At 41.3% G+C, this 24,589-nt stretch overlaps 1 protein-coding gene across 1 annotated transcript in view; it reads right to left on the reverse strand.

Annotated features, from left to right (window-relative positions):
- Positions 1 to 819: 819 nt before the first annotated feature.
- SNRPA1 (small nuclear ribonucleoprotein polypeptide A') overlaps positions 820 to 24,589 on the reverse strand; it is a 49,346-nt gene continuing 25,576 nt past the window's right edge. Inside the window, exons 4-9 of the mRNA XM_085644549.1 lie at positions 23,770 to 23,816; positions 20,524 to 20,626; positions 10,216 to 10,295; positions 9,727 to 9,802; positions 7,796 to 7,889; positions 820 to 1,049 (exon numbers count right to left, since the gene is read on the reverse strand). Coding sequence (XP_085500675.1) covers positions 991 to 1,049; positions 7,796 to 7,889; positions 9,727 to 9,802; positions 10,216 to 10,295; positions 20,524 to 20,626; positions 23,770 to 23,816 — 459 coding nt within the window. The 3' untranslated portion in view covers positions 820 to 990. The remainder of the gene's footprint in view (positions 1,050 to 7,795; positions 7,890 to 9,726; positions 9,803 to 10,215; positions 10,296 to 20,523; positions 20,627 to 23,769; positions 23,817 to 24,589) is intronic.

The following is a 24,589-nucleotide window of genomic DNA, read 5'->3' on the forward strand; positions in this document are numbered from 1 at the left end:
CACTTACACCTTTGCACTCAGTTTCAGAAACACAGGAGTGATAACAAGGCTAAAATGATCATCAAGCACTAAAAGACGCTCCACGATTTTAGAATTATTGTTGGACTTAGTCAAACATTTGTTCTTAAGACCCACACCGCATTTATTTAATCTTTTTAACTGGATTGAAATGTCATTTTGTTGATCTGTAAAAGGTTTATGTTTTTATTTAATTGAAATAAACTTTTTTTGGACGAGTTTTATCTGAAACTGTAGTATTCCACCATGGGTGTCTTTAAAGATAATAAACTTTGCCTACCCCTTTGAAGAAGCTGCACCCACTTTCGCAGGTAGCTTCAGCGTGAATGCTTAGTTGAAAATGAATTATATTTAACAATTTTTATGTCTAAATACGTTAGGTAGTCTCCTTTGGTTCCACTGGACCTGCACAGAATATACCACGTACATTAATAAGACAATCATGTTTCAAAACCACAACTACAGGCGTTTTATCTTATGAAAATCTGCAATCAGTATTTGTGACCATCAAAGCAGTTAACAGACGCAAAAATCCTGGAGGTCATTTTGTTCAGAGAAAATTATGAATGGACAACCATGACATCCCAGTAGAAGTAGCAATATAGCAAAGACGAAAAATTTAAATATAGAAACTCTGGTATAGCCAATGCCGTGACCCTCTCAAACAGAAAGCAAGGGCCTTGTGAGTAACAGAATGCAATAACAGTCTACTGCCCAGGTACATTTAAAATACCTTGCAAAAATGTTTAGGTTAAATGGGTAATATAATCTCAAATGCTCACCACTAAACAGACTCAAAAATAAGGAAAATACAAGAAGTTTATTAAATGAACATTTACAATTACATCACAGTTTCAATTCTAAAACAAAGAATATCCACTGTTAACAAAACCATCTTTAGAGCCAAACAAAGGAAAAAAAAAAAAACGCTTCCGACTGCAGTACTGTACACTTTCCAAGCGATTCAACACCTCATGATCCATTAGTTACTGTTTCTTCTAGATCTTCTTCTGCAACATCCACGGTTGGGCCTGTACAGAGAAAAAGACAGAATCATTCATAAAACATACTGGTCACAGAAAGTCTCCCGCTCGAATGCAAGAAACTAGTTAATGGTCTAATACACATGCAGGCATGCACAAATCAGAGCCTAAAATACATTTAAAAAGCATTCATAATACGATTCCTGGGTCCTTAACCTCTGGGACTAAATCAGCCGCCTAACATTTTAATTTCAGCCTGATATTTAAGGGAGCATGTCAGAGTTGAATTAGTAGAATGTCCCCTGGCATCTCGTTACTGAGAAATACAGAAACATGTTGGCAGCAGCCAGACTACCATATTTTGGTGCATGAACACCGTGACATAATGAGATTATTCATGTATAAAAGTATTTTACCAAAAGGGTGAAGGGAGTTTTCGCAATGGAAAGCATTAAGGTGCAATGTCGGTCACATCATTCGTACACATGCGGCACCATACATGTGCGATCCAGCGGAACAACGGGAGCGCCATTTGCTTTTTTGTTTACCAGTCGATGATGCCACCAGGATCGTTCAGGATTATGGTACTTACCCAGTAAGCATCCGTTCTTGGCTTGTAGAGCTGTAGATTCACATACTTTGCATATTCCTGTCATCTAGTGTTGGGTCAGGAAGTTTGCAAGTTGTTTTTCTTTGATGAAGTCTTTTCAGTCACGAGGTAAGGTGAATCCTCTTTTTGGTGATAATGCACATGGGCATAGACTCCATTGTTAGATTATTTTCACGCAAGAGGGTGAGAGTGGGGTGAGTGTAGTAAAGAGATATCCTTGCGTATGGAATGTAAATAATGAGAACTGCAACAACTACAGGTGTACGGGGAGGTGGGAGGGTGAATGTGAATCTACAGCTCTACATGCCAAGAACAGATGCTTACTGGGTAACAATCCGTTCGAAGCATGTGTGCTGTAGATACACATGCTTTTTATAGAATATATAGTAATATTCTCGCAAAGCGGTGGCAAACCAGTAGATGTTGCAGTTGTCTGAAAAAGTGTCTTTAGCACTTCATGCCCTACATTGGCATGTTGACATGCTAATACATCCACATAATAGTGTTCAATATATGTGTGGTGTGGACCATGTTGCTACCTTACTGATGTCAGCTATAAGAAGGTTACCAAAAAAGGCAAGAGATGTCCCTTTTTTGCGAGTGGCATGTGCTCTATGGGTATAGATAAAGTTTTTAGCTTTTACAAAGCAAAATTGAATACATTTACCAACCCATCTTGAAATGCCAGATTAAGAGATAGGATTGCCCTTGTGAGGTGGCACAAATGCAACACACAGATGCTTTGTTTTACGAGGGAAAAAAAAAATTGTCCCTTCGAAAGAATACAATAACGCTCTTCTGACAAAGTGTGTGAAGAGCTTGTTCTGCTACAGAATCAGGTTGAGGAAAGAACACAGGTAACTTGGTTAAAATGAAAAGCAGAAACTACTTTAGGAATGAATTTTGGGTTGGTGCAAAGAACTACCCTATCTTTATGAAGCGTAAAGAAGGGTTCTTCTAAGGTGAATGCCTGAAGCTCACCAACTCTCCTTAATTAAGTGATTGCAATGAGGAAAGCAGCCTTCCATGAAAGGAACTGTAAACGGACAATTGGGTAATGGTTCAAAGGGTGGACCCATGAGTCTTGCAAGTACAATGTTGATATTCCATACTGGTGCCAGAGGTATTCTGGGTGGTATTACTCTGTTCAAGCCTCCCATAAAGGTTTTCATTATAGGGAGTTTAAATATAAATAAATGCTGTCTGTGTTGCAAATATGCAGTCACTGCTGCAAGATGCAATTGAATAGATGTGTAAGCAAGATTAGTTTGCTGTAGGTGTTGAAGGTAACATACAATATTTTGAACAGAAGCATCCAGAGGATTAATTTTATTACAATAAATAGTTTCAATTTTGCTGCATAATAAGCTCTAGTAGTGGGCTTTCTTGATTCTTTTAGAATAGTCCTACAGTCTTGCGGCAGATTTAAGTATCCAAACTCTAGGACTTCAGGAGCCAAATCGCTAAGTTGAGCTCCTTGGGGTTTGGGCGTCTGATTTATCCACGGTTCCGAGTGAGAACGCTGTAATTGAGGTACAGTTTTTGAAAGTGTGGTGTACCATGGTTGACCGGGCCGTTTGGGAGCTACCAATATAAGTGTGAGCGATGTTTGCCACAGCTTTCAAAATCAGAAACGGAAGGAGTGGGAGAGGCAGAAGAGCGGAGGCAAAAATCTTTGACCAATTGATCCATAGGGCATTGCCTTTGGAGCGAGGGTGTGGGAACCTGGAAGCGAAGTTTTGGCATTTTACATTTTTCTACTGTGGCAAACAGATCTATTTGTGGGAATCCCCATTGTTGAAAGTATGGAAGGAGAACTTGGGGATGTAGTTCCCAGTCGTGTATTTGCGGTCTTCTGCTGAGGAGATCAGCAATTTGATTATTGACCCCTGAAAGGTGTTCTGCCAGAAGATTAATTTTGAGATGAACTGCCCAGCTCCAGATTGTCTGAGAGAGGCATGACAGCTGGAGAGAATGTGTCCCCCCCTTGTTTTTATACATAGTAAATGGCTGTTATGTTGTCCGTGCGGACAAGGACAACTTTGCCTATGAGAGTGGACTGAAAAGCTTTCAACGCTTGAAATACTACTGGAAGCTCTAGATAGTTGAGGGAGACGTTTGTGCGTGTTGTCCCAGAGACCCTGAATTGTGTAATTGTGGAGATAAGCACCTCCACCTGTGAGAGAAGAGTCTGCTGTCAGCACGATCTGTGGAATAGGGTCTATAAAAGGCAACCCTTTTGATTCATTTTTTGTGGGTTCCACCACTGCAGAGAGCGATGGGTGTGGCTGTCTACAACACTAGATCGGTTAATTGACCCAGTGACTGATTCCACTGACGTGCTAAGCATTCCTGTAGAAGACGCTTGTGTAGTCTTGCAAGAGGCACTATTGCTATGCAGGACACCATCATTTTTAAGAGTTGCATAAAAGTTTTGGCTGTTAAGGGTTGACTGGCTTGAAACTATATTAACAGTTTGAATATTGCGAATTCTGGCTGCACTGGGAGAGGCTACAGCCGTGTAAGTGTTGAGTTGCACCCAGAGAAGATTCTATTTGTAAAGGCTGTAGAGGAGACTTGTGCACGATGATTTTGAAGCCCAATCCGTGGAGTAAGTTTAGCGTGGGCTGAGTGTTTTAGACACTTCTGATGTGCGATGGCTTTAATGGACCAGTCATCTGAGTATAGGAAGACGTGAATTTGTAGTCTTCTGAGATGAGCTGCTGCTACTACTACTGCTAAACATTTGTTAAATACTCTAGGAGCAGTAGTTACTCTGAATGGGAGTACTTTGAACTGAATGTTTGCCTGCTATCAGAAATCTGAGATATTTGCATTGTGCTGGATGGACCGTAATATGAAAGTATGAGTCTTAACCCCTTCAGTGCCCGCCCCTTTCCCCGCCCTGTGCCGGCCGTTGCATTAGCGGGCGGGGTCTATGACGAGCTGGACTCGTCATGGGCACAGCGCTACCGCGGCCCATGACGAGTCCAGCTCGTCATGGGCACTGAAGAGGTTAAGTCTAGTGTGGACATTGTTGTAGAAGTGGAAGCACCTGTTGGTGTATGTACAGGTTTAACACTCCCTTGGTACTGTAATGGAACTGGTTCTACAGCTCCATTTTCGAATAGATTGTACTTCCTGTTTGAGAAACTGTAAGTGGTCTGATGACAGTTTGTAAGTGCGAGGTGGAATATTTGGAGGATAGGTGGCATCCTCCAGGCAATAACCATGCCGGATAAGATAGATCACCCATTTGTTGGATGTTATGGATTTTGGGAGAAACTATTGAAGTCTTCCCCCGACAACAGTTAAATAATCTGGGGGTGGGGGTATGCCCAGCAGTGGCAAGTCACTGCTGGGCAGTTACGTGCTGTGGCACCTCTACCCCTACCTTTGGAATACTTTACTGTATAGACTCCTCTATAAAAACCTCTAGAGGGAGAGGATTGAGTGTTGCCTTTATATGAGGAAGCATTTGGGTCTGGAGATGTGGTTTTGGACCCTCCTGTGTGTCCTTTTCCATTTTTTCTAAAGCCTGATCGACTTCAGGACCAAATAGGTGTTGCTTCTCAAAAGGGGTGTTTAAAATGGATTGCTGAACCTCTGGTTTAAACCCCGAAATCCTACGCCATGCATGCCTTCTGAGGAGAATGTTTGTATGCATCTCCATAGCCACTGTGTCAGCGGCATCTAGAGCACATCTGATAGACTAGTTAGAAAGGAGTTTGCCCTACTGAACTAACTCGTGCCTTGCTTTTGTGTTGGTCTGGGAGATATTGGAGCAGTTGCTCCATTTCATCACAGTGTGCCACGTCGTACCTTGCGTTTGCGATGTGCCAGTGGTTAGCAGCTTGAGCAGCCCCTCGTTCCCAGAGGCATCTAGAAGCTTAGATTATTTATCTGGGGAGGTGCTTCAAGAGCGGTTTGTTAATTAGCCCTTTTGCAAGCATTGGACACCACTAGGAATCTATAGTTAATTGTGCTTTGATGAACCCAGGATCAGATGGACAAGGTTTATATTTCTTATCAACTCTGAGAGTTAAAAATACGTGCTTGCACAGGGTCCTGGAAGATGTCATCTGAATGCCTCATAATGCCTTTCAGCAAAGGGAGTGTTTGACTTGACCTGTGTGTGGACCCAAGAGTTTCAAATAAAGAGTCTTCCTCTAAGGACTCTTTATGCAAGGGCACCCTATGGTACTCTGCTGCTCGAGCAATTGAATAGCAATAAGTTCCTGATGAGCTACATTATCGTCCTGTTGGGTTGGCTTTGCAGTGTAGAGGTATGGGTCAGTATCGAACGGAGGGTCAATGGTGTAGTCACTCCATGGGTCTACAGGCAAATGAGCATCTTCTTCATCAAGATCATCCCCTTCAGGCTGTGTATGTGGAGATCCCTGAGGTGTTATGTGTAAGGGATCTTGTGGTAGATGTGGAGAAATGGTGGAGGGGATTGCAGGGCAGGATAAACAGGGCTGGTGGCCATGTCCTTTTTCAGAGGGATTTTGTCTGCAGAGTCCTCTGAAGGAAGTTTGTGTTTGACTGGTGCTTTGGAAGAAAGATGTCCTGCATCAGGATGGATATAAATCTTTTGTTTAGGGTCCAATTTAGCCTTGAGAAAGACTAAAATTGGTTCAGGAGGCTCAGAGGCTGTCCTTTGATTTCGGCACCAAAATAGATTTGCTTTTGAGAACATAAGGTTTCGGCTCCAAAGCATGTTTTTGTTTCGGAGCGGAGGGTTTCGGCTCCAAATCAGATCGGTCCTTCGAACCGGAGGATTTCGGATCAGAAGTTAATTTTGGCTGACTCAGTCCCGACGATTTGTTTTGGTGCCAGAAGGCAGGGCTTTGGAAACATTGTCTCGGTGCAGACCTTGGCCAGAAGGCAGAGGTGGTGCCATAGCCTTATGAATTTTAGGAAAAAGTTGAGGGGCAACGGGTCTTCGGTACACGTGGCACCTTGTCCGGGAGGCACGTCTTCGTAGTCCAAGTCGATCTAGAGTTTCAAATCAGACTCTGGGACGGAGATAGCCTCTTCTGACGCCAACGCTTCAACCTCTTCATGTTTGAAACCTTCGCCGAAGATGTCTGGAGTGTGTTGAATGCTTTGGTGTTGCATTTCACGTCATCGAGCCCAACGATCATGTAGTTTTCTTCGAATGAAACGATATACAGGCGTTGTACTCTTACTCCTTGTGCTGCAGGGAAAGTCACAAGTTACAAGTTTGATGTAGGTCGATGAGAGGGTACTAGGCACGGCACAGAGGACAGAATTGGAATGGAGTTTGTTCCATCAATGGAAGGGTGGACCGATGCGGCTAGGCTTGAGGGCCGTCCCCATTGCTTCCGACTAAAGGCAGAGTTTCTTGATCGATTCGATAACCAGAAAACACGAAACAGGTTTGAGAACGATACAGTCGAGGGTAGAGTGGATTGCGCACCACGGGGAAATGAAGAACTGTTTCGAACCGGAACGCAGCAATGCATGTCCGGACCAGATGCCGGAAAAAAACTAAAAAGACACACAAAGTAACAATGGAGTCGATGCCCATGCGCACTAGCACTGAAAGGAGTCGTCACCTTAACCCGTAACTGCAAACATCCGGACCCAACACTAGATGGCAGGAGTATGAAAAGCATGTGCATCAACAGTACACATGCCTCGGACATATTTTTTTATAAACATTTTTACACAAAAGCACTTTCTGCTCTGCAGACCTGCAGTAAATGGCAACTGACATATCCCCCAAAACAAAGAATATATTAAAACTAAAATATTCTGAAAAGGTCCTCAAGGGGGCTGGGAAGCAATTAAGGAGCATGGGTAGAGGGAAGTAACAGGGAGTGTGTGAGGGAGGAATAAAAATAAAACTGCACACGGGTGGGAGCAACATAGGGTAGGCGAGAAGCAAAAGAGGTACAGCGTGCCCTAAAAGTGGGCAGTGGAAGTGTACAAGTCAGTCAAAAATGGTCTGCGCTCCATGGAATGGACAAACAAGAAGGGGAAGGCAAGGCAAACAATAAAAAAAGCTAATAAGAGGGACCATATGTACACAGCCAATGATAAGCAAAGTGTGGGCTGTAATCCCATAGTGCATTCTTGTAAAGCCAATACAAGGTCTTTCACAACAAGTCAGATTGCTTTGTCTGGCAGGCAAGACCTAAAAAAAAAAAAAACATACCTGGTTTCTTCTCTTTTCCAGGAATCTGACCAGACTGCAGCAAGCCCTTTAGTCGATCGACTTCAGCTAGTGTGCTGGCACTAGCAATAGCATTCTGTAAGCGGTACAAAATAACACAAATAAACAGAAGAATCTACCAAATATATCACCATCACACTTAACTTCAGAAAAAAAAGTTTCAAACTTCTGGAAGGGGTCTGGGGTGGGGGCAGACACATAAGAATGTGGTGACATTGGTAGACTTCCAACAAATAAAAATAAATTAGATGACAAAAACAATTATTCACATATTTCAGTTCCGAAAGGTGCCACATATCCAACAGCCACAAATCAAGTTTGTATTCTACAGACCGGTCTCTAATTTAGACCGGCAACCCATAATGCAGCTCAGGGTTATTCCAAATGAAAGCTTTGAATTATTGGCTCATTACAAGATCAGCTTCTTATTAGCCGCTCTTGATAAATTTGCCCTATAGCACCAATGTCCCACTACAATGACAAAACGTTTGTTAGATGACTTGGTTTAACTAGGTAGAACCACTGTTCGTGTGATTGGTTGTTTCAATGGAAAAGAATGGGGATAAGCCAAGTCTGTTGCAAGATTCTCAACAGTCAAACTATATAAAACTAAATCCCAAGAACCGGACGACAATTGCCATAGGTGCCGCTAAAACTCTGGGTGATAGCGATAGCCTTCAGAGGTTAGTACCAACCAACACCAATTTGTCACTGGCCTAAGAACGTACACAAAGAACTTAATGCGCTAAACATTCACAGAGGTAATAAAACTAAAGGCATGTGGAGAGTAATTATGATCAGTTGTCAAAATGCATACGGAAGAAGGTGCCAATCCAATTAACGATTGGAGACAAGTTTACATATTTAAGTGGGTAGACATTTTAAAAGCGGTCTTTATTGGAAACTAAAAGACTTTTGCAAGAAAAAAAAAGCTAAACCAATCACAAAATGACTAGGATGATTAAGATAACATTGTTTCAATTCCATCACACACCTAGTTCGAGCCTTCAACCTTAAAGTGGCTGTCTGATTCCTTTATTAATGAGACTTGGGTGAGGTGAGCAGGAAGAGTTACTTCATATGCATTAAAGATCTGCATTTGCGTCGATTGCAAATAAGTAAAAAGCTTTTAAAACCTAGACTTTCAATGAAATCACTTTTATGAGGAGACAATCTTCACAGCACGTCAGGATTATGAGAACATTTCCAATAAGAGGATTAAGGGTTTCATTTTTGAAGCATAGACAGCTATTACAAAATTAACTGCTTCAATGAAGTTCAAGAATCTAATTCAATTAACGATAGTTTGCATTCAAACCACTGCCTTTATAGATTTGGATTGCCTGGCTTTACCTCACAAAACATTTACATGTTTGCCCTAACTACATAGATCCAAACACAAATTAGATTTGGCAACATTCAGAGTGTAGGAGAAGGTTGTGAAACTGCTGTATTGGAGGAAATACCGATATAGAGCATATCTACTTTCATATCATAAGTGGTTTAGTTAGAGTTTAATACTTAAAGCCAGCTTAACTTCGATCTCTAACATGAAGAAAGCCTTGAAATTACTCAACTGTAGAGTATAAAATGTGTAGGTGCGATGAACTGTCTGGACAACCATGACAGCGACTCCAGTTTGTTTTCCAATTAAACAATAGCGATGAATACAATTTAAATTGTTGTACAATTTTAGACCATTGCTTGGAGTAGAGTATTCTTTTTTTTATACAGTTAAAAAAAGAAATCCAAATAAGTTATTTGACTAGAACATGCCAGACAGCCAGGACACAAAGCCCACAACTTCCTGTTCTCTTTACAATTATGAAGCATAAAAGATAGAAGTGAACCGTGAGTGAACTCCCCCAGTGTAACAGATAGGAAAAGTTCTACATAAATCCCAAAATTTATACCTTTATAGCTTCAACATCTCCTGGGGACGGACCAGTTTTCTTTTTGTCAGTTGGTAAACTAGCATTTGGGTTAAACCTTAAAGGGAAAAAATAAAATATTAACTCAATTACATTGGCTTTTAATGCCTCCCGAAACTTCCAAAGATAAACTTTGGAGATCAGTTCAAAACCAGTGTAGTATCTTATCTTGGTTAACAAACTGATACAATGAAGCAAAATCTTCTCCAGAAACACCATGGCTTGGAGAACAGGTAGGCTATTTAATCAACCCACCACTACATCCCGCCACCACTACCCTTAGGGCAGAAGATAAAATGTGTAAGTACCAAAATTAGTTAGTATTGCTTCAACCATTTTAAATATTTAAATAGCGGCTAAAGAACAGGTTTCACACAGTCATGGACAGCCACGATATTGTTTCTAACAGTGCTCCAAGACAGGGTGTTTTGGAAGGTGAACTTCATGTGAAGTTAGATCTTTGTATCTTACGTTTTGGTTCTCTTGGCAATATCCTTTGCAAGCTGCACACCCCGTTTGCCCTTGAACATTTTCGCTGCCTCCTCACGCTCCTGCAGCGATATCATACACATAAAAGGTTAATATAAAAACTCCAAACAATAAGACATTTCATTTGTCTTTACCTCCAACTTGAAACCCGATAGGAAGGTAACAGCATGCTCTACTAAAAACATGTTTTGGGTAGGAATCTATACAGTAGTAATACACTTAAGACTAGAAATGAATTAAGAAAAATATGACAGCCCAAATTGAAAGTCTCTAACCGACAGCTCCTTTAAGCCAATCATTGCAAATAAAATGCAAGTATGGCGGATGTCTAATAGTATTGCATCATTTTCACACAACCATAAGAGTGATAGAAGGAAAGCACAGAAAAGCTGAAGAAGGTGAAAGAGAATAAGAGGCAGCAACAGAAAGTTTGGTACGACTCCTGCTTTAATCAAACAAGGCACATTAATAGCAAATATCCACTTGGTTACTGTGGAATGAGCAGCCCAAGCCTACATCAGAGGTGCCCAACACAGGACACAGAGACCCGATTTCATGCCAGATTTTAGGAATAGCTATGTAAATTACTTTTGTTTAGAGTAATGAATGTAAATGTATTGTAGGTGGCTAGCCTAAAAATCTGACATGGATGGGGACGTGTCACACTCCATGTGCAAATGAAGCAAAATAAAAGCACAAAGAGAAACAAGCATCCTCCAAATGAGGTTCACATCTAATGGAATCCTAGTCAAGAGTTGAAGAGATAATTGAAGATGGAAAGGAGACATGAGAAAGCCATAAGTGATGGTCACTTGGTAGGAACACAACAAATAAGGCAAAAGCACCAAGGGATTCAAACACCAGTTGAGCAAGTGAAGAAAGTTCTAAAAATGCTGCAACACGGAGCTAACCCATTAAATACAAGTGAAAGACCGTTATACATAACCAACACTTTACATTTCTTTTCATAACTATGTAACTGTAAGCCTCTGCCGTTGGTTAAAACATACTAAGTAGAGCTGACAAATCAAGCAATTCAGTCTGTACCTGAAAAAACAGGAGCCGTCAAGTAACGGCTTATAATAACTCGATCACTGGAGTGCAAAGCGTAAATATCCACAAACCTGCACCCAGTCAGAGTATGGGCGTCGCCATAGAAATCACATGCTTCCATAATGTTATTTCCTAATCCACTTGTAAATAAGCATTGGCATAGCTAATAGGTCTAGTCTTTGGGACCTTATAAGTATTAAGCAATGTAACACATTATTCTGAGTGCTACAACATCTACAGTTACTTCATATGCCACTGGTGCATGGTCACTCGCCCAAGCATGGGGTTCCATGCTATTTAATCAAAATAGGATAAAATGTTTCTTCAAAATTCATAAAAGTGTATTTAACAAAGAAGCTTTGACACCAATGTGTACATTATAACACTGCAATAGGAAGTAGTTTTTTTTGGTTCAACTAGCAGTCTGAACTTCTATATCTGGAAGTGCTTTTATACGCAATAATAAAGAAAAAATGTTTTAGTGAAATAAGATAAGAGGCCCGTTCAACCAGGGCATTAAATACTAAAAACTCTAAACTGATCAAGCTCCTAAATAAACACCAAAAAAACCCACAAAACTCAAATACCCATTTAAAATGCACAAAATGGAGAACTAGTGTTACTGTATTTTAAACTGTAAAGTTCCTCTGAGGATGCGCACAAGCAAATTAGGAGTTGTTCCTGCCACTGCAAAGCAAACTTCTGAACTCCTCAAGACTATCTGTGACAAAATAAATGTATAGGTGATAAGCCTATATAAAAACTTTGTAGCAAAAATGTATGGGATAAGGTCACAAGGACAGAGTCGGTTAATTGCAGGTAATGCAGCCAGCCTCTTGCACCGGGTGCACAAGCAGCTATCTTGGGGATGACTGTATTTTACTGTAATCCACTGTATTCAGGGCCACTGGAAATATTGACATGGCAAGAAAAGAAATTATGCGACGTAATGCGGCACATTTTGTGATTGTATAACTTTGTAATTTTTTCTCCCTCACATGGTAACACTGTCTGGGCCACCTTATTAGTACTAGTTTAGCAAATGGATACAGTAATTTGCAACTGAAAGGGACTTCCACTGCGTGGCAACACAGGTTGCAGTGATTTTGGCTACTTTGATACTTATGACGTAGAAATTTTTTTATTTTTGTTAAAATCTGCAGTTTATGCAACAGATGATGTATTATGTGACAAATGCAGCAAAACGAGAATGCGGAAAACGCCATAATCACAGAATCTCATAACTCCAGTCGACTTGATTATTTTGTACTGTAGCACATGTTTAGAGTTTCATACCAGTGGTGTACTCCAAACTACTGCCAAGATCAGTCGGGAAAGAGACTACCCTGTGTATGGATGAGAGTAGGATATAGCTTGGCCAATGTGGGAAGTTTTAGTGTGATGCACGAAGTTTGGAAGAATGTTCGTCTTTTTTTTTTTGTCCTCATTTGCCACCCGCTTCGAATACACACTCAAGTAGTCCATATCCACAATCAGCAAGCTGAGGGGCGTAGACAACTGAGGATTAAGAGAGCCCGCCTACTGGCATCTAGATTAACTTGTGTATGCAAAGACACCAGCTGAGAACTCTATTCACAACCTCCATGAGCTAGATGGCTTGGTCATAAGAATTCCAGCATTTTACTGGAAGTCTCCAACCCAGCCCGTAGAGTATTTAGGCAGCTTAACCATAGGACCCGAAGAGAGTGGGGGGGGGGGCGGTGGAAGAAAAGAAAAAACCTACTCAATCCGCTATACATTTGTCTCCTAGCTAGGAGCATGGCATAAAAAAATAACGATCTTACAGGGCCTTTGACGTTATCCTGCAAGCCAAAAATAATCAAGGGCAAGTCAATAATAGGGCTTCCTGTTGTGCCCGACAAGAATTTCCTGATGCTATCCTAAAAGGAAGTCAGAGCTGGACACTCTTCGAACATGTGGATGTCGGAAGCTGAGGCCAGTCCACATTTCTTACAGCATACAGGCAACTCTTCGTTAATTTTGGAAAGCCTCAGTGGGGTAAAATAAGCCCTGTGAATGGTGAAAAGATGGTTCCTTTTTAACCATGCCGGTTTTACGCTTTCATATAAGAGTTTACACGAACACTTCCACAATGTGTCATAGTCTTGAGCTGGTACAGAAGTTCCCAACAATTCCTTGGCAAGTTTAAAGTCACCATCCACTTCCTCCAGGATTGCCTGATACCAGAAGGAGACTTCCTTCTTCCCTCTGAGTCTAGTCACAAGATTATATTCCAGATCATTGCCTCCCCCTAATAAACTTCCATGAGTTGTTTGTAAGTGCAACTGGACCCAGCTGGCCAACTGAAGGTATTTAAATTTGGAAAGGCCAGCCCCAACCCTTACCCTAAGTTGTTCCCATGTCACTAGGGTACTGTCTGAAATTTTTCACCCCCCCCTCCCAAACTGCCAGACAGGCTTCCCTCAGAGGAGCCGCCAAACTGTCCATCAGGCACTCCGGACCCCCGGGAGAATCCCATAAGGGCGCCATGCTTGAAAAGTATCCAAGAGCAACCGACTTCCTCAAATCTGCCCATGTTTTACCCAGACCCTGCAAAACCTGGAGCCTGACTTTTTTTTTTTTTTGTTAAACGTAACATCCCCAAACTTAAACAAAAAACCCTCCACTGGTAAATGTGGCCCCTGAAGCATTGCTAAAAACATCCCTCCAGCTCCAGTATTGACCGGCATTTTCAATAACATACATGCATGGGAGAGTTGGAAGGCCCAAGCATTAAGCTGAATATCTGGCAGGGCAAGACCGCCCTTCTACCTCCTACATCTTAGCTTTTTCCAAGCTATCCTCGTGAAGTTGTATCCCCAGACAAATGAGTTTATATCCCTCTGAATTTTATCAATTTGCGACGTCTCAAAGTGAAGAGGAATACAATTTTAAAAAAAATTAAAAAATAAAAAAGTCGGGAGTATTGACATTTTAACCAAGTTGGCTCTGCCAATGATGGAGGGGGGGAGCGAAGCCCAGGTATTCATTAGCTTTACACACTCTTGCCACCATAGTCAAATTTATTTCAGCCATCTTAGCTATGTCTTGCACAATGTTTACCCCCAGATATACCATTCAGGGGCTTATCTGGTGTTGATATTGATTTGCCGCCTGATTCCAAACCATTATCTCAGTCTTAGCAGCGTTAATTTCGTAACCTGAGACTAGTCCAAACTCCTGGGCTTGACTGATGACAGCTGGAAATGCCATATCTAAATCAGCAGTTAAAATTAAAATATCATTGGCATAAAGGGCTCCCTTCCTCTCCCACTCCCCATACATGAAAGGCTTAATATTGGAATCCTCTCTAAGCCGTTAAGCAAATGGCTCAATATATAAATCAAAGAGGAGAGGGGAGAGTGGGCAGCCCTGCCTGGTACCCCCAGATATATTAAAGGGCTCTGTGGTAGTGCCATTTACTAAAAGTCTAGCTGAAGGTCTCCTATAGACAGATTGTATTGTATGACAAAACTTCTCACCAAGATAGAATTGTTCCAAGACCTCCGACAGGTATGTCCAATTCACCCTGTCGAAGGCCTTGGTGGCATCTAAGGTCATAGCTGCTAAGGGGATGGAGTATGTGGAAGCCAAATCAATTGCCCCAATCAGATCATACGTTAGATGTGATAGCTGGCGGCCCTTTACAAAGGCCTTCTGGTCTGAATGCAAGATGTCCCCTGCCACTATACCCAGTCTTGCTGCCAATATAGAGGTGAAGACTTTATAGTCGGCATTCAGTATAGATATGGGTCTATAAGACCCACTATTAGATCCCGCTGTCCCTGGTTTCAGAATCAGGACTATAGTGGCCTTGTTCCATGAATCTGGTGGGGTCAGTCCTTCTTGCAAGATCTGGTTAGAAAGATTAGTCATGATAGGAATAACCTGGTTCCCTATTACTCTGTAAATCTCGGCTGGTAACCCATCCGGCCCTGCGTCCTTCCCGTTCTTGCCATCGAGGATAGCTTCCCTCACCTCGGCACGGGAAAAAGCCCTGTCTAGATATTGCTGTTTTTGGCAAAGGGAGGGAAGCGGAATATCTCCAAGCCACCTCTGTGCACTATGGTTATCTACGCTGCCATCCTCCTGGTAAATAGATTGAAAAAAAGGCCTGAAAGGTGTCCCGAATTTCCTCATAAGTAACCAAAATGCCCTTCTCATTTCTGATCTCCTTAATAGAACTCCTTGCTAGGTCCGATTTACTCTTCCATGCAAGGAGTTTACCTGCTCCTTCTCCGTACTCCAAGTGGGAGATCTTACTAGCTTCCCAAAGCTGGGCTTTTAATCCACTGACCTTATTTTGCTTCTCTTGCAAAATTTCAGGGGGTACTGAGCCTGAAAGATCTACCACATGTCATGTAGACCCACTCTGAAGTGTAGAATGCAAAAAGAACTGCATTGCCACTATTTTGAATGTGACAGATGCAACAATTTGATCCCTGCCTAAGCAAACCAGAGTTCTTAGGGTCAGATGCACAACATACAACCATTCACTCCAGCCTCACTGAAGGTAGTCTGTTAGCAGAGGTGTAGAACGGGACGTCTTGCGTAACAGTACGGTCATTGCATGGGTGGCACAGCCCCTAGTTCAATTAGGACTTGGTCCTTTAATCGAGCCATACTCTTGGAGGAGGTAAAAGTCTCCCTTCTCTCACAAGAAGCAGAATGGTTTCTGGAAGTGAACGTTGGTGCTGCCTCAATAACTTCAGTATGGGACCCTGAAAGCCTTTTTACGTGGCCAAATTAGTAGCAGGTCTTGTTATAGGAACAAAAAAATATAAGGAAGAGATCATGATATTGAAGCTAGGCTGAAGGACGAAGAACGTTCCAGTCTTGTGGCTCCATGGGGCAGATAGGTATGATGAACCTAGAGCAATGCTTGGTGATACACATCTCGTTTGCCCAAAGATATGCATTTGGAGTCGGCTTCCGGTGCTGATCAGCTGCATAGATGGCATGGGTCTGCTGCTGGGAAACAGTCACCGTCTCAAAACTGTCTAGAACTCCAGCTGTTGTGAAAGTTTCTTTACAAACTGCTAAAGAGTTGTAGACCCGCTGTGTATACCACAAAGGATACACCATTGATGTAGCACTTACTAAAGCTAGCGATGATCAGAAGTGGACCAGTCTGGAGCTGGGAGAATTCATGGTGCTGGCTGCCGAGCTGGTGTTTTAAGAAGACTAATGTAGTGCAATAGATGGCCAAGCAGGCGACAGAGTGCCTTGAAGGAAATCTTCTGGACTACAAGCAGCCAAGGAAAATATTTAAGGAGGTGTAATATTACAAAGTGACCATCTGGGTTGAGGGGTGCAGCTTAAGGCCTTAGCCCAGTCTCCAGTTTCATATAGACTAATAAGCATGGCATCATACAGGATGGTATGAAAAGCAGCAACGAAGCAGATTCCATTCTGTTCAAAGACCTGTAGACCTTGGGCAGGGTGAAGAATGGACTTGTGATCCAAAAAGGCCGCTGCTACCCTGTTAACATACTTCCCCCAAGCTCTTGAGAGGAAACTGAAGAAGTGAAATTGACCGGTAATCAGTGCTTTAAATGGGCCGAAACTTTCTGGTACTCGGTACCTGCACTTCATTAATACCACTGTACTGCTCCAGTGTGCTTTTAATGGGAGAGTATTTGCACTTCTCAGCATCAAACAATACTCTAGGACAAGGAGGACTGCACTCCTAGATTTGTATTTTAAAGTGTGTGGTCTCTGCAGAAGCTTTTCTGGGTCCGGGGTAACCACTGTGCTTCAGGGTAATGGAACAAGCGTGGAAACTACTGACCTTCTAAGGAGAGACATTGGACTGGAGAGTACATACATGTAACGTCACAAGGTAAAATAGTCAAATGGAATTTCTAACCTTTTCAAATGGTTGCTGCTGGGCCCCGCAGTGGGATATGGGTTAATGGACTTGGACCCCCTGCATGTTCAGCAGAAAATAAAGCAGAGGGATTCTACTGGTCCATGGGACCAACAGAAACAACTAGTCATTTAGGAACAAGTTCCTACCTGCCACTAGAGTTTCTTCTGTGGAGCAAGGTTTTCTAATGGTAATCCACTGACCTACTCGTAGCCCTCCAGTCTCACCTGAAAGCCTGCACGTCTCATGTGGGTTGAACACAACCACAGCGTATCAAGCTCTATCTCGCCAGTATCACATCAACACTAGCCATCATACAAGCTTCAGTCTGGTGCTTGCACATGCAGCTAGGTGTACCAAGGGACCTGCCATTAACTTCAATTAAGGGTTAACTTACTATTTGAACTCCAAGTGGGGGTGGCAGTCGCCAGAAAAGTGGTTTGTCCCTATAGTACACATGTGTGCATGAACGCAGACGTAGGTGCATGAATGCGCGCGCGCACACACACACACGTACAAGCACACTCCAGCAACAAGATTTCTTTATATACTGCTTGAGCAACTAACGTGTGACATGCTACACCAAAAGGGCAATGAATAACTGGACAAGACACACCTACAGTGTAGCACGAGCTGGGAAGAAATACAAAATAAATTAGAAAAATAGTCCCCCAAACGATAGATAAACCACTAAAGAGTAAAGATACAGTACTTGGTCCCTGTGCCGTGGGAGTAAACTAAAGGCCAAAAAGGAGGGACCAAGAGGCAGGACTGACCACTAGGAAGCAAGGATTTTTAAAGGACACTGAAACAGACCAATAAATGAAAATCAGTAGACGGGCTGTAAGCCCACGAAGTAGTAAATACTAAAGTATGTACAAGAGGTCTTGAATGCTCAACCTAAAAAACTGCTACAGGAACCAGGTTCTCAATATCAACTTACTATACAAACAGTAAAAGAGGGTCAAGTAAAGAAAATCAGAAATTACATTGGTCACAGAAACCTGGACAAGGTCCATCACTCAGAAATATAAAGCAATCATAATATAGACGCATGTGCACAATTAGAAAAATAAAACTGGGCCAACTGCTGGGCCTTATTGATCATTACAATTATTGAATATCAGAGGCTACTGTTATAAGAGTGCTTGAGATGATCATTAACTAGAAAACTAATTTAGATTTATATGCATTAGTGGAAATGCAAGAAACACAGCACTTCGTTCATACATGCAGGGATGTGGAATTCCTATAGCCTGACGCCCGGGACATATTGTTTGGGGTCAAGGGCAACAAGTTTCCATGTGTATTTTGTCCTTGGGACAAGTAGGCCCAAACCCCTACATCACAAACCCTTTGACTGCCAGTTTAAAGTCCCAAATGATAGATCAGGGAAAGCATTGCCTGCGGTTAAGGTAATATTTGTTTCCATGTTTTAACGCTGTTCAAACTTGTATTTGTGGTTCATAAATGCATAACAGTTATTAGGGTGAGCGATCTAAGTACATGTTGCAAGCTCAGACTACTACTGACAGTGGTTAAAGTATAAAAAATGGGAGCAAACGCTTTCATTGTTTAGCACTATGAGGCTATGCATACTGCTCCCAGAATACTCTCTGATTAGATGCAAATATATGGAGACGCTTGAAAGCAAGATTGATTATTCTTAGCTTTCAAGATAAAATGTTCACAAAAAAAAGCAAAAACATTTAGCTAAACTACTGTAACATTTTAGGTAGCGTTTTTCTGCAGCATCATTTTGTAAAATGTGTTGATGCATGCTAGTATTTCCCAAAAATATTCATAATGGAAAATCACTGTAACCAGTTTTAAAAAGATTATGGGAAACAAAAATAAACACGCATTGGTAAAGCCAATTGGTCTGCAATTGTTGGTCAGTCTTTTGGTTTTATCAATGTGTGACTTGTTTTGGCATGTTTTTTGTAAAACCTTATTGGTGTGGGTGCTGCTGGGCCCTCATCATTATAACAAACATTGGCAAAAGCAAAAATGGTTTCGGTCTCAAAAAGCACACATTGCCACAGTCGTTCCTGGCACTGAACAAAACGACTGTCAGCTATGCTCCTTGTGAAAGAACAGAATGCTGTCATTCACAGTGAAGCTAGCCAACTGACAGACATTTTAATAAACACAACATGTAATGGTTAACGCCAGACCTAATTAGGGGGCCAATTAAGTAAAGTCTCAAAAGTGCACTTATGTCCTTGCATTAAGTGCAGATATACAACTTTCCTGAATTCACAAGACCTTACAGAAGTAGGCCAAGAAATAGTACTCCTGGAAAATTTGTGAACTGCATTTTAGCATGAGCAAATATGCATGTGTAGATTTGCTCATGCGAAAATCCGAGCGTTTGCAAGTTTACTTCCCCTCCAAACCACTTCTTTCCCCAACCCAGGAAGAAGTTTTATGTCTGCCATTGTCAGGAGTAAATATCCAACCTTTCTCAGTATGGGAAAAGATTAGAGAAGAGTTGGTGAAAACCCTTAAAACATGCAAGTTAGGTTTGCACAGACTCAAAAAGGTCATTCCAACCCTGATACTTTTGCTTAACTTCAGCGCCAGCATGTAGATCTGCAGAAATGTGGCAACATTAGGGAATTGCTAGCATTCATACCCTGCTATGGAAGGAGCCCTGGCATATTCAGAGAGGCTATTTCGAAGATCTTGTATAAGGGTATTGCTGCCATAATTTGTCACCGCATTACACGCACGAAAGGGACAAGTGGGTTTTGTTACAGGACAAGTAGATTTATGAAGTAACCTGCCCCATGGACAAGTAGATATTTTATTAAATTCCACACCCCTGATACATGGTACCTAACATGGGGTTTTAGTGGGCCAATTTAGCTTTGCTGTTGAAAGTATGGTTAATGGATTTTAAAAAAAATGTAAAGCTGAAAAACCATCTGGCACATCAATTCCTCGAGACAAACATCTTACACAACAATCAGCACAGCAATAAGAAAAGTTTATTTTCTGGCACCACACACTATTAACTAGATGAGGCCAGGAAGATGCAGCTTTTCAAAACTTTCCAAACGAGAAACTCAGATAGTAAGCAAAATAGGGCAGTCATTTGCAAATGCGCTTCCTACACCTTTACTGCAAAGCTGAACATTCAAGACAGTTGTGAAACTGGACACCGTAACGTCATCAGTATTACAACAGAAGAAAAAGGTATTCTCCTAGGAATCAACATGGAGGTAAACTTTAAAGTGATAAATACTACTAAAGAAAACTGCATCACATTTGTTCCCTCAGTCATTGACTAAGACACAATATGGGTTTAGAATGAGGCAGTAATAGAGCCCTATCCTACTTACCTTCTCCTTCACCTTCTGGAAGTCCAGCACCCGAATCTGTGGAATCTTATGAATTATGTACAATCTGTAATGCTTTTTGTTGGTTACTGGATTCCTCAAAACACTGAAAAAAACAAAAAAAACACAAATCTAGATTTCCATTGTTAAAACATCCATTTCACCTGTAGTATCTGGTTAGGTTAAGCAAAAAAAAAAAAAAAAGGGGGGGGGAGGGGGGGGAAGGGCGGGGTGAGCGCCTGTTTGTAGCTACATGGCTATTCTTTGTCCCCATTAACAAAATATTGGAATGGTACATAAGGAGTACAAATCCCAATATGACACTTCCTTTTTTTGGTTGGATATGAAATGGGAGAGAGTGCAGGGCTTCCACACGGGAGAAAATCAGCAATGTTTCCTATTCGCCTATAAAGACAAAGTCAGCAAAAACGAAAACTGTCACAGTGCATCTCAAAATCTCACCAACCGAAGAGTAAGGCATATCTCTAGCTAATCATTTCATAAACAGAAAACCTTTTAGAGTATTCTCTCAGTTAAGTACAGTCATGCAAGCCCTAAAGTTACTACGCAATGAATCAAGGAATTAAACTAACTCCACTTCAACCCTCTTAAACCTGAAGAATTAACAAATGCAATTTAGAAAAACAAATATGGAGGCACAAGATGAGAGATACTAGAGCTTGATGATTTCCAGGAAAATACATTTCTTGGACAGTTTCAAACTTCGATTCAGGTTGTGTTCACAAGTATCCAGGGTACAATTACATTTTATAAATTGTTAGCCAACATGTATTTGCCACTTATTCATGGCATAAACAAGGTGTTCCGTAAATCAATATTTCAAGTGCAATACCTAAAGTGAAAAAATGAAAAGAAGTGTACATTCAATGCACCGCAAGTACATTGCTGCACAGTGAACACGTGCCACTCCATACAAGCATGTGATCACAACCTGCGCATTTCGCATTAAGGCGGGTACAAATCTAGGCTTCCTAACAAATGGTTACATTACAGATCCTCATCACAGAGTTCTAGTCTGTCACAATGAATATCTTGACAAGTTAATCATTCCACGATATATAAATTACAAAATTAAAGTCCGTTTCGGGCGTCTTTTCGCTGCATCATACATAAAAAAAAATTAATATTTAGATGAAACAAATAAACAAGAAAAAAAAAAAACATACTGGCGCATATAATTACATTTATTAAATACAACAAATTAAATCAAACTAGATGCTGAGGTTTGATGAAGATGAAATCACACCGTACGTTGACATGGTTATCCAATGAAAGTTCACACTGTTTATACTGGTCAATATAACAAAAGCCCACTCTCTAGCGAGAACATAAGTCTTGCATTAAGGCAAAACTTGGAAATGAAAAATTATATTTATATAGCGCGTAACTACCCGGAGGCCTCGCAGCGCTTTAATTGATCACTGTGGCGGGCCGCAGGGTGAGACTAACACGCTTTTGCGAACAGGTGGGTTTTTCAAAGCCTTTCTAAATGCCAACCGGTTATTATTTTCTCTGAGAGCTAAGGGGAGGGAATTCCAGAGTCTCGCGGCAGTATGGGAGAAGGAACGGCCACCCCATCGGGCTTTGTTGATTTTTGTTGTAGTTGCTAGGTGCAGTGAACCAGAGCGAAGGGCTCTAGATGGAACGTAAGGCATAAGTAAGGGGAACAGAATGGCAGGGCCTGTACAATGGAAGGATTTGTGCACAATGCACATAGCCTTAAACTGAGCTCTGGCGGCCATTGGGAGCCAGTGCAGTTCTTTTAGAGCTTTCTTGGCTGACTGCCAACGGGGGATGTTAAATAGTAATCGAGCGGCACAGTTGTGTGATTTGAAGCCTATTGGTCACTGATGCCGGAGCCCCTAGGTATAGAGCATTTCCATAGTCCAGGCGGGAGAGTATCAGGGCCTGAACCATGATTCTCCTCGCCTGGAAAGGAAGCAGAGGGAGGACTTTACGGAAAGGTTGAACAATTGTCCAAAAGAGAGATGGACTACTCGTTGAGCATTCTATTCCTATGGAGTAGCACCTCCATTTCATAAATAAGCTTCTCCACAGTCTTTCCTTTCAAATTTGGTCAGAGCTATGCCCAGATACAGCATTTGAAAGTAAATGAAGCACTCTTAGGATCATATCCAATACTTTCTTCCCGGTTGTGACTGCCCGATACTGTCCATATTTTACTCATTCTTTAAAAAAAGAAGGCAATTGTTTCCACCACCAAATGCACAGATCCCTAAATGCACCTGTAAAGCGAAGATATCTGCTTCCACCTTCCAGGGCAGAGGGCTTGGTGATACCAAACATTGCAAGCACATTTTATTGGGGAAGCAGTTGGCCCCAGCGCTACAGTCTAATTCTTAAAGGAGGGATTGAGCTGCACAAGCCATGTTACTCAGTTCACTCTGAAAAGACTTTCACTGTAGGACGCATTATGAATGAAAGTCTGCTTTTAAAAAAGCAATCTGCTACTGATGCTCTCCAGCATATTTGTTGGATTCAAATATAGCAAAAAGAAAAATTGTTTTTTGCGTCTTTCAAATTGTTGTGTGTGTGTGTATACATACTTGTATATACTTCTGTATTCAATGAACACTTGAATATTGATCATATGAATTTAGTGCAGTGTACTGAAATTACTTAATTCCCAACAGAACCACAGTTCTAGTTCTACTGATGTTCTCCAGACAAAGGAAATTACTTCCCGGTAGGATTTGTAGCCAGGGAAGGTTTTCCAAGTGGCTGTGTTTTCAGTCTCAAATCATTAGAGAATGTACTTTACTTACAATGACCCTGGAAAAAAATCACACTTTTCTCTTCCATTCTTGCAGTCTCCTGTGGATTTATGTCGTGGAGAAACATCTGTAACTGGAAGCCCAAACTGTACAACGAATAAGACTGTAGCAATGAAACTTAGATTGGACCTCACATACCCGAGCAACTCTGATCAGAGTGCCACCATCGACAACATCAAATTAAATCAAGCAGATTGTAAAAGGATAATTAAGGGAATGACCGAGATAATCGCAGCCACTGGCAATTGCTTTTGTCAAGTTCACATCCAGCCACATATTACCAACAGTAACTACAAATCTGGGCAGGCACACCATGCATAAACATGGGTTTCAGATCAGACATCCCCAAACTGTAAGCCAAGACTTACAGGTCAACCTTGTGTAAAGGGATGTAAAGAGTTGCCTGCTAAATATATAGGTTACCTTTACATACCTCATATATGTCAAAGTTTTAACAGATGCAAGAGGATCCAAGTCACCCTATGAAAGACAAAATGAAGATCACAGCGGTTAATCATATTGCACTGCAATTTACCAATTGAATGGGTGTTTTTTTTATCTAGCACAGACTAGAGCATAAACTGTAGAAATCATATGAAGAAATTACAGTAAACCAGTACAACCTATTGCCCTTCTAGGGTGCAAAAAGCTGGCCTGGGAGTAACCAGCGATCATCCAGTAGTGTGATTTTAAATTTCATGATAAGAAAAAATATTCTTGCCCAGGGCCAAAAAAAACAAGTTTAACTAGGTCATAACTCAGATTGTAATCCTTATTGCATATCATGTTAAAAGGTTTGCTAGTAATTTACCAAACACAATTTAGCTTAAAAAAAAAAAAAAAGGAAAAGTGTAGGCTCCCGCAACAAAGAACTACTTGGTAAAACTGAGGCAATGTCTTACCATGAAGCTAGACCCAGGCACTCCTACGCAAGATTAAATAATGGATTACCTACCTCCTTCACTGCTGTTTTGCATTTATTAAATTAATGTACATTTCTTAGACACCCCTTGGAGCCTGGTTCACACTTGTACAAAACTCTAAACAAATGAAACATCAATTAAACAAATACGTATGTACTTATTACGTAACCTATTGTGATCCTGATTATTGTGGAAAGATGGGATTCCATCAGAGTAGATATTACAAGTTTTGTACGACATTCTGGCAACTTCTTGAAAACTCTTTGGTAGGAAAAACATGGCATAAAACTGTCTAACTCTAGGTACAGTCATTGAGTCGGTGGCTTACCC

Source organism: Triturus cristatus, chromosome 3_1, assembly GCF_964204655.1.
Source record: "Triturus cristatus chromosome 3_1, aTriCri1.1, whole genome shotgun sequence".
NCBI classification, from domain to species: Eukaryota; Metazoa; Chordata; class Amphibia; order Caudata; family Salamandridae; genus Triturus; species Triturus cristatus.